The sequence below is a fragment of the Osmerus mordax genome, chromosome 18 (assembly GCF_038355195.1).
Source record: "Osmerus mordax isolate fOsmMor3 chromosome 18, fOsmMor3.pri, whole genome shotgun sequence".
NCBI lineage: Eukaryota > Metazoa > Chordata > Actinopteri > Osmeriformes > Osmeridae > Osmerus > Osmerus mordax.
Window position 1 is genome coordinate 9,466,232 of NC_090067.1, and position 8,966 is coordinate 9,475,197.

The 8,966-nt window shown below is 43.5% G+C and overlaps 3 protein-coding genes and 1 non-coding gene across 4 annotated transcripts; 3 read left to right on the forward strand and 1 right to left on the reverse strand.

Moving 5' to 3' along the window:
- The first annotated feature begins 287 nt into the window (after window positions 1-287).
- On the forward strand, window positions 288-4,787 carry lrrc71 (leucine rich repeat containing 71). The gene is made up of 14 exons (XM_067256291.1): window positions 288-369; window positions 1,444-1,519; window positions 1,640-1,714; window positions 1,882-1,950; window positions 2,066-2,225; window positions 2,348-2,431; window positions 2,592-2,666; window positions 2,875-2,988; window positions 3,289-3,376; window positions 3,468-3,547; window positions 3,679-3,705; window positions 4,012-4,123; window positions 4,324-4,415; window positions 4,561-4,787. Exons 1-14 carry the CDS (start codon window positions 288-290, stop codon window positions 4,681-4,683), a joined length of 1,257 nt encoding a protein of 418 aa, XP_067112392.1. The 3' UTR covers window positions 4,684-4,787.
- A 296-nt stretch (window positions 4,788-5,083) lies between these two features.
- On the forward strand, window positions 5,084-6,826 carry rps27.1 (ribosomal protein S27, isoform 1). Its single transcript, XM_067256120.1, has 4 exons — window positions 5,084-5,119; window positions 5,764-5,872; window positions 5,988-6,098; window positions 6,562-6,826. The coding sequence occupies exons 1-4, from the start codon at window positions 5,114-5,116 to the stop codon at window positions 6,588-6,590; spliced, it is 255 nt and encodes an 84-aa protein (XP_067112221.1). The 5' UTR covers window positions 5,084-5,113; the 3' UTR covers window positions 6,591-6,826.
- On the forward strand, window positions 6,202-6,332 carry LOC136962725 (small nucleolar RNA SNORA35). The gene has a single exon (XR_010878940.1). It is a non-coding gene; the product is annotated as a small nucleolar RNA SNORA35 (small nucleolar RNA).
- A 455-nt stretch (window positions 6,827-7,281) lies between the features above and the next one.
- LOC136962503 (small conductance calcium-activated potassium channel protein 3-like) lies at window positions 7,282-8,959 on the reverse strand. Its single transcript, XM_067256292.1, has 6 exons — window positions 8,874-8,959; window positions 8,607-8,748; window positions 8,353-8,463; window positions 7,875-8,002; window positions 7,649-7,718; window positions 7,282-7,512 (listed from the first exon to the last, which is right to left on the reverse strand). The coding sequence occupies exons 1-6, from the start codon at window positions 8,957-8,959 to the stop codon at window positions 7,282-7,284; spliced, it is 768 nt and encodes a 255-aa protein (XP_067112393.1).
- Window positions 8,960-8,966: the final 7 nt, after the last annotated feature.

The window sequence follows — 8,966 nt, forward strand, 5'->3', positions numbered from 1 at the left end:
ATATTTAGATACATTGTATGTCAAGACAGCTTGCATTTGTGTTTGCACTAATAATACCAGACACACCATGTAACAAATCGGAAGTAAAGGTAAAATAAACATTCTTAGTAGAGCTAGACTAACATTGTGAGACATTCACTTTTCATCATCCTGCACACCTTTCTGTTTAGTTGCTGCCATAGCAACAATTAATGACGCTGCTCTTCAAGTATATATAGAGCTAGCTTGCTTTGCTAATTATAGACTAGCTTGATATATTTTCAAATAAGCCTATCTAAACAGGCAAAATGGGAAAGCGCGTTGAAAAGGCAAAAGAGAAAACGGAGAAGGGCAATGCAGGAGTTGAGGAACAACTCTCGAAAACAGCAGGTAACAGCAAGCTACCAGTAGTCGACGTTAGCATAGTAGTACAGTCAGTACTGTAGTAGTACTGTACTGTAACAGTCTAGACGTTAGCGCCGGGCTAGGCTAATTGTGCAAATAATCTGCAAATAATACATATAATTCACCATTAAATAACGTTTGCAAACGTGTTACATATACGCTATCACTGTCTGAATGTCTTTCTCGGTAATATGTTGTTGTTTTTTACTTTTAGGCATAAACGTTCAGGATAGATGTCCTGTTCAGAACATAGGTGAGTACAAATAGTTGTTATCAGATCCCTTTTCTTAAGAAACAGTGCTGCAACTTGTTCTTCCTCACAGTAATGAGTTGCTTAGGATAATTATAATACAAATTTCCTCTACATCCCTGTAGATGACTATCAGTGTTCTGGCAGTCTGGAGATGGACTTCCCTGAGCTTTGTGGTCTTCTGGGAATGGGGGAAATCCCTTCTGTCACCATAAGACATCCTGCCTCTGTTTCCCCAACCATAGACAGAGGCAATATAGGTAACAGTTGACAGTTGACTTGGCACCGTCATTCACTACTACATGTATCTCTAGCATCTCCCATCCCTTTCGCCTCTTCGATTCTTTACCTGCTTCACTGTCTCTCTTGCCATCCCCCTCCTCACACACGCATAACGACTCTTGTCATGTTTAAGTGGTGGTCTATTTCCTTTTTATCACAACTCATTAACATTTTCCAACTGTTAATCTTGCATATCAACAACATCCTGTGGGTCTCAGAGGACAGTCAATCCCAGATGGGTGCTGGATTAGCAACCACTACATGGTGCCCAAAGCCACGCCTTGTGGTAGAACTGGAGAATGAAGACCCTTGCAGTGTCAAAGAGGTCAGGATATTTGGTGAGACCAGAACTTAGCTATTTACTGTATTTTAAACAACTCGGTCGAACAAACAAAACGGTATATTGTCGTTTCTAGTTTGCCAGGTTTACCATGGGGTACCATGAAGCCTTTCTGAATTATACACATAGTCTTGAATCAAAACAAGCATGTTTATAATAGACATGACTGTTTGAAATCATCTTTCAGGGTGGAAGGTGGATGAGCTTAAGGCGCGAGTGCTGAAGAAGACTCTTCCGTCGCTAAGCCATCTACAAAACCTACAGTACCTCCTCATCTAATGCAATAAAAAATACGGCAGCAACACGTCTGAAATTTTACCGTCTGACGTAGAAATTGTTTTTTGGGAGATTGGTTTTAAAAATAAATGTGTGTTCTGTTGCAGTCTGTGGAGGGCTGGTCTGACGGAGCAAAGTCTGATCTCCATTAGGAATACCATCTCACTGTGCTCCAACCTCAGGTGACTGGGCATTTGAGTATCTTGCTCCTTGCATGTGCTTCACGCCATTGACACACAGTTGATTTAAGCAACATAGACATACATCATACTAAGACATACTGTATATTAAGGAAAAAAACGTTTTTTGAGCTATGTAACTTGCCATTATTCTTCTGTTTCTCTTCCAGGAATGTCGTTTTGGAGGGAAACCCTATTCCGGAGCAGAGTTACCACCTTCTTCTATCTGAAGATAGTGTGTGAGTTACTGTTTGAGTCAGCAAATCCACAGATGCACTTGCATATACACCCCTCGCAAACACACCTCCCTGTTCAAGTATGTGTGATTCTTACTACTCGTCCTTTCAATCCGAGCCTTACTCACCTATCACTTCGAAACAACCGGATCGGAGAAGAGGGGGCTCGTCTTATTGGCTCAGCCCTGTCAACAAGTAACTCGGCCAATAAGACTCTTTTTCACCTGAACCTGGCCTTCAATTCCATTGGGGATGCAGGAGCTGTTCATATAGCACAGGTATATAAATATATGCCCGTTTTAAAACATCAAGCTTTTGTTGAAGATAATATGGCTTGGGATGATAATGGATACTCATTATTCATTTCATAAAAGTGTTGCCACTTGGTCTGTTGTTCTAGGGTTTGCGTCTGAATCGTTCCTTGCTCTGTCTCTCTCTGGCCAACAACCAAATAGGAGACTCTGGGGCTGCCCGTCTGGCAGAGGTAGGAACAAACTCCTGTTAGCTACCTGTTCTGGTGTCTTAAATGCTTCAAAATATCAAGTTGACTCTTGACATACTGTATGTTTTATAGTGTTCTGGAGTGCTGTCATGTGCTCTTCTTTGTGTGGCTTGTCGTGCGATTCTCCATCCGCCTTGTCAAGGTACTTGGTCCATTTGCCCTGAGCCACGAGGAGATAGTGGAAAGGAGGAAGCTGCTGCTGACTAGGGACCAGTCGGTGAGAGGGGGAAAGCGTCCACTCATTCTCTCTAAGCATCTGTAGAACAACTCCCTTTTTTTAAGTGCTCAAAATTAATGAATAAATCCTTGAAAATATCACTATCCAGCTATTGGTTACCCCCCCCCCCCCCCCCCCTATTGTCCACTAGACCTATTCTCATCTCAAGTATCTTATCAGTGTGTCCCTTCCCTCCCTGCGTGTTCAGCCTTCTCAAGCAGTCAGCGCTGACTCAAAGTGTGACCGTCCTCTCTCCATCCCCAGCAGCTCCTCTCTGGAGCGCAACGTCAGCAAGGGGACCAAGAGCGCTTCCAGAAAGAAGGTAGGTCACCTCCTCAGGGCTCCCGCTTCCTCGAGTTAAGAAAGGGAATCAGAGGCCGCCAAGTCTGTCCCATCACTTACATTTACATTTAGTCATTTAGCAGACGCTCTTATCCAGAGCGACTTACAGTAAGTACAGGGACATTCCCCCGAGGCAAGTAGAGTGAAGTGCCTTGCCCAAGGACACAACGTCAGTTGGCGTGACCGGGAAGCGAACTGGCAACCTTCGGATTACTAGCCCGATTCCCTCACCGCTCAGCCACCTGACTCCCATCACTTAACTAGAAGTGTGTCGTTCCAGGACACGCCCAAAAAGGATGAGAAGCCAGCTGCTAATCAGGCAGGGGCTGCAGCGGGAAAGAAAGAGGAGCTAAAACTCAGCAAGAAAGGTAATGTTTTTTCCTACTACAACTGTTTCAAATGTTACACAGCTGTGTTTATAATGAGTGTTCTCATTTTTTATGTCCGGTTCGTTCTAAGTGTCCGACACCAAGGTGCCCAAAGGTAAAGGGGGCAAGGCAGGGGGCAAAGAAAAACGTCCTTTTGTATCAGACCAAGAGGTACTGAAACACACGGCGTTAGGTTTATTGTGTTGTACCTTTATCACAGAAATAACCTTTTGCGGTATATGCCACTGGATTTATTAAGCCGATGTTCCCGAAAGCTCATAGCTCTGTCTGTCTTTGTGCAGGATAAAAGCAATGGTACACAGAATAAGGTTTGTATGCTTCTGTTGAGGTTTGTGTTTTGGTGTCGTTAGTCATAGATAAAAAAAAAAAATGCTTTTTGTATGCTGGTGAGAGACAACTGTTGTCAACCTCTCTCTCTCTTTCTCTCTCTCTCTCTCTCTCTCTCTCTCTCTCTCTCTCTCTCTCTCTCTCTCTCTTTCTCTCTCTCTCTCTCTCTCTCTCTCTCTCTCTCTCTCTCTCTCTCTCTCTCTCTCTCTCTCTCTCTCCTCTCTCTCTCTCTCTCTCTCTCTCTCTCTCTCTCTATCTGTCTCTCTCTCTCTCACACACACAACCAGTCAGCTGAGTTGGTTGAGATAGTGAGCCCCCTGCTGGAAGCAGGAGTGCAGCACGCCGGAGGCCAGGTCATTCTGCCTGGGAACACAGCTCTCACCTCCCTCAACCTGGCAGGTGAGTGGCACTTCCTCTGCAATCCTCCCTCAGTATATCATCCCTCACCTTATCAAAGCTCTTGCCAAAGGTGAATCCCACTGTAAAAGAAAATTGAATAATCGTGCATTAGTTATAGTTTGGTAATATGACTAATCATTGTCCGAGTAGATTTAAAATAAATGATCTTTTTTAAATCAGTGTTGTTCTTGTCTCTTAAGGCAACAGGCTGACAGAGAAATCTCTCCTCCTGTTCCTGCCCTCACTCGTGGCACAGGGTGAAGCAGGAGGCTTGCTACGTCTTTGTCTTAATGTGAGTCTCTTGTATTATCCTCTCATCTCTATCATAAGATATATCTATTCCACTATATGATATCATAGTTGTATCAGACACTGAGTCACACAAGGCCTGCAAACCTTAACGTGACTCCAAACTGTGGGCTCTTTCTTTCCTGCAGAGGAACCGCTTCCCTCAAGACTGTGAAGCCTTTCACAAGATACAAGAGATAATGTCACACAGAGACCCACTTAACAAAACTGCCATCGGTCAGCCTGAGGAGGACCAGGGGCAGGCTGCATAGTCTTGTAAGAGGATATGATATTGATCCCATGCATCTTCATTCAACCGCTAAATATATATTTAGTTGTTTTGTCTTCCACTTTATTATATATTCCTGAGTACAGATGTCATCCCACATAACTACAGTAAATTAATGAATTATGGATGTATCTTATTTGATTGAAAGTCAATTACTTTGCATTACTCGTGACATTGTTTGGGTCTCAATTATTTTGCTATCTGTTAATAAAGAATTACTTTTAATGGAACTGAACTGCTTTATTTAACATTGGTGTGTTTAAAACGTCAAGGAACAGTTTAGACCTTATAAATATGTCTTCCCGTTTGATTCCATTTACTCACTTCCTGCCTGTGCAGCAAAGGCATCGCCAATATGAACCCCTTCCTTCCGGTTTAGCTTCCTTTCCGGCAGCGGCTATATCTTCGCCAACATGCCAGTGAGTACACGCGCTGGATTACAATTTATGTCTTCCTACTTGCACGGAGTTTTAGAACCCCATGCAATACTTAATCATTTCATAAAATAGTGAAGAATGTACCGTTGTGGTTTCCAACCCTATCCGTTACGTCGATTGAGTTGTACATAATATTTTACACGCGTGCATTGCTAGCGCATTGTAATACAAGATGGCGACGCGCATATTGCAAACATGGTGACAGCGCTGCCCAGAGAAACTAACTCGTACGCAGAACGCAGTTTTGCGCAACCTGGTGTACAATTAATTACCTTTTGAGAGATGCTGTTGCTCTACAGAGATAAAAAGACGTGCAATTGTCTGACAAAATGCTTATCTAGTTGGGTTATATTTGCAACGTTCGCCAGCTACAGTACCCAGCAAACCAGCAATGTAGCCTAGGCAGTCTAAATCAACGCTGGTGTAATATTGAATAATCAAGACCATGTAGATTCCATAGTTTGCTTGCTAGTTAGCTAGATTTGAGCTGCGGATGCAGTTGTTCCACTCTATGGTCCGAATGAGCTGTCTAGATACTTTGGCACTGCTCAACATCTCGCCAGACCATACAGTATGTACGTAAAGTGTAATCGAACCAGAGAATAACAATGTCTTATCATCAACAGCTCGCAAAAGACTTGTTGCACCCATCCCCTGAGGAGGAGAAGAGGAGTCACAAGAAGAAGCGACTCGTCCAGTGTCCAAACTCTTACTTCATGGATGTTAAGTGTCCAGGTAAGCCCCACTTCACCACCAGTGAATTAGCTTGACATCATTATATTGTAGATTATTTTGTGGTACTTTTTATTTACATTAACAATTAATATTGTATTGCTGTGTTTTTCCATAGGATGCTACAAGATTACAACTGTGTTCAGCCACGCCCAGACTGTTGTGCTGTGTGTTGGCTGTTCCACTGTCCTGTGTCAGCCCACTGGGGGCAAAGCACGTCTCACAGAGGGTCAGTTGTCTCCCATACAAAACATTCCCCACCCGAATTTTGCTCTGCTTTGCCTCAGTTGCTTTGCGTGGGGGGGGGGGTGAATCTTTCATTTTTCGATTTCCCGCACTGCCAAGTGACTGGACAACTACTTCCCATAGTTTTTCAATCTCATTCCAGTGCTAGATGAACCTCTCTTTGCAGAAGGGCTGTGCTAGACCATTGGCGCCCCCCTTTCGAAAGTTGAGAACAAATGTCCGTTATAAAGTCACTATCAGTCTCCAAATGTTCATTATGCCAAGCTGGTTGGGTACCTGATAGCTGCATTAGAACCAGATTTTAGAAGATGTGTTATATAATGAAATGCACATTCCTTCCAGAATGTGTCCACAAACGCAGACAGCAGCATCCAGAGATCAGTGCAAAGTAAGCTGTAATACCCCCTTTTGTTCTTGTGGCCTGACTGTGTTTTTCCATCTGTCAGGGTGCTCATTCAGGAGGAAGCAGCACTAATTCTGCATCCAGTGCCCCCAGTATGAGGGAGAGGAGTGGTTGGACCGGTTGATATCAGCTGCCCTGGCCCCAACATGACGGCCGGGTACTTAAGACCCAGCGGAATTCGCGAGAACCACACTGGAAGACTGGCAGCAAGATGATGAAAGTGCTTGTTGAAAATGACAGATCAGTTAGTTGCTGTAACTCTGCCCTTCAACCTCCTGTCTCTTAATAAAAGTGTTTTGGCTAAAGAATTGGTGTAATGTTTTATTTTTTGGGAAGTATTTGCACATCATGCTTACATGGTAACATTTCATACTTGGCAGAAAAGGGATACAATTGCAAAATTGTAGAATTATTTAAGCAAATGGGGACAAATTCAGTATAATTAATATGTATTTTTGATGGACTGTCCCAATAACATAATGGAAAAAAGGTAAAGCGCATATGATCCTGTCACCTCAACCTTTTCTGCACTATCATATAAGATAAACTGTCACGCTCTGGCTAAAATGTGCCCCTATTACACAAAAGATGCTGTAAACAATTAACTTGCAAGTAGTCTAAACACAGTATTTGTCACACCTGGTGTCAATCCTACCTTTGTCCCAAACCTACAGATCTCTTTGGACTTGAAGGTTTTATAAATTGCTTCAAATAATGTTTCAAGAGTTGAGAGCGTTCCTTGGTCTCAGGATGTCTATTTTCCTTACCTATCCTGTCCACCCATACTGGCTGTCTCCACCTGAACCTCCCTCTCTCTGAGCAGATGTCGGATTGAGGAGTTCTGTGTGGAGAGAGTGCTGGAGAGAAGGGGCATCAGGGTCCTAAAACCCTCCCTCAGCTCTGTTACATGTGCCTCCAGGTTCTTCACATGTGTTTCCAGGTCTCCTCTGCAACCTTGCACCTCTGACAGCATATCATACATCATATTCTGCATCTGGGTTACTCAACAATAGAGTGTAGAGAAACACAAAGAAAAATTCACACCAATCATATAGCTGCATGTTACTAAACTTGATTTGGTCATTGGAACCAGGATAGGTTCGGCCCCATCTCCACCAAGCCCACCTCACCTTGCCAAGGTCCACCAGAGTGTTGGCCTGGTCCATCAGTTTCCTCTTCTCCATCTTAACATCCCGCAGCCTGAGGTAGAGGACTCAGCATCAAGCATTCAGAAATGTATCCTGTGATTCAACCTCTAAATATTTGTATTAAGGTCATAGTGGAAGAGTACGAAGGTGAGCATTAATCTGATTGTTAGGTCAGTATAAGGAAAGGTGTGATTGGCTGGCTCCTTACTGGTGGATAGCCAATAGGAGTTTTCTCTGGTGCATGCGCACCCTGGAGTGGTGTCTCTCCCTCGACAGCTTGGTGTGTTTATAGATCATCCATGTTTCCCTCAGCACATTTGCTGCTGCAATTTTTATCTGGATGAAAGTAAACTAGAGCTAAAAATATAGTTTTTCAATTGCATTCACTTAGTAGACACTGTCAAAGTAACATACAAATGGTTCATACAGAAAGACATAACATTTAGAATCAGAGGTTAGAGTCAAGGAATGGTCTGGTATGTATTTACCAGGCACAGTGGACAAATAACATCTCAACCGCAGTCTAACAATAACTCAACAATTCAGGATACCTGAAATTCCATTGGACAGTGTTGATAAGTATCACAACAGTGATCCTGTTGTGACGGACTAAGAAAATACATTTGTCTCAAGTGAATTCAAATGTACAAATGTTTTTTTTGGGGACTTGTGAGTCTAACAGCTACCCTCTTGGTGATGTGGGAATCCATCATGAAGTTGTGGACATGTTTCTCTGCTCTTGTCAGCTCCAGTTTCCTGGCAACCACCGCCACCACCAAAACCGTGCATCCAGCCCCCTACAGGATTGTGTGTGTGACAGACAGACAGACAGACAGACAGTAAGGATAGATAATCATAAGATATGTCATGCTGTCAAGATTGCATTGTTGTTACATTTATACTCTTTTTTTGTTGTTGGCAGGTTTATTTGATTCCTCACCATGATTCCAGTGAGCAGACAGATGCTGCGTCCGCAGTAGGTGTGCGGCACCACATCCCCGTAGCCAATGGACAGGAAGGTGACGGACACCATCCACAAGGCTTCCATGTAGTTACTGCTCAGGTCCCGATAGTTATGGTGCCTGAGATTAGCATTCATCAGAAAGATCAAACCGTGAGGATTTTTATGTCACTTTAAAAGGGATGTTTATTAATGATGAAGAAATCCGACTCATAAGAGGCCCGGGGTCAGGACTGGTGTGTCTACCTCTCACAGACGTGGAGACCCCAGGCAGCCACAATCCACAGCGACACGCTGAAGATCATCAGCACCGTGCCAGGATAGATAGTCATCAGGGCT

Excerpts from the sequence above, each read along its gene's own strand:
- LOC136962503 (XM_067256292.1), bottom strand. The coding sequence starts at position 8,959 with ATGACTATCTATCCTGGCACGGTGCTGATGATCTTCAGCGTGTCGCTG. Across the intron at positions 8,749-8,873 it reads GGTCTCCACGTCTGTGAGAG|GCACCATAACTATCGGGACC; the intron begins GTAGACACACCA and ends TGCTAATCTCAG. Across the intron at positions 8,464-8,606 it reads GTCTGCTCACTGGAATCATG|GGGGCTGGATGCACGGTTTT; the intron begins GTGAGGAATCAA and ends ACAATCCTGTAG.
- rps27.1 (XM_067256120.1), top strand. Across the intron at positions 5,873-5,987 it reads CATGGATGTTAAGTGTCCAG|GATGCTACAAGATTACAACT; the intron begins GTAAGCCCCACT and ends GTTTTTCCATAG. Across the intron at positions 6,099-6,561 it reads CAAAGCACGTCTCACAGAGG|GGTGCTCATTCAGGAGGAAG; the intron begins GTCAGTTGTCTC and ends TCCATCTGTCAG.
- lrrc71 (XM_067256291.1), top strand. The coding sequence starts at position 288 with ATGGGAAAGCGCGTTGAAAAGGCAAAAGAGAAAACGGAGAAGGGCAAT. Across the intron at positions 2,432-2,591 it reads GGGCTGCCCGTCTGGCAGAG|GTACTTGGTCCATTTGCCCT; the intron begins GTAGGAACAAAC and ends CGCCTTGTCAAG. Across the intron at positions 2,989-3,288 it reads AGAGCGCTTCCAGAAAGAAG|GACACGCCCAAAAAGGATGA; the intron begins GTAGGTCACCTC and ends GTGTCGTTCCAG.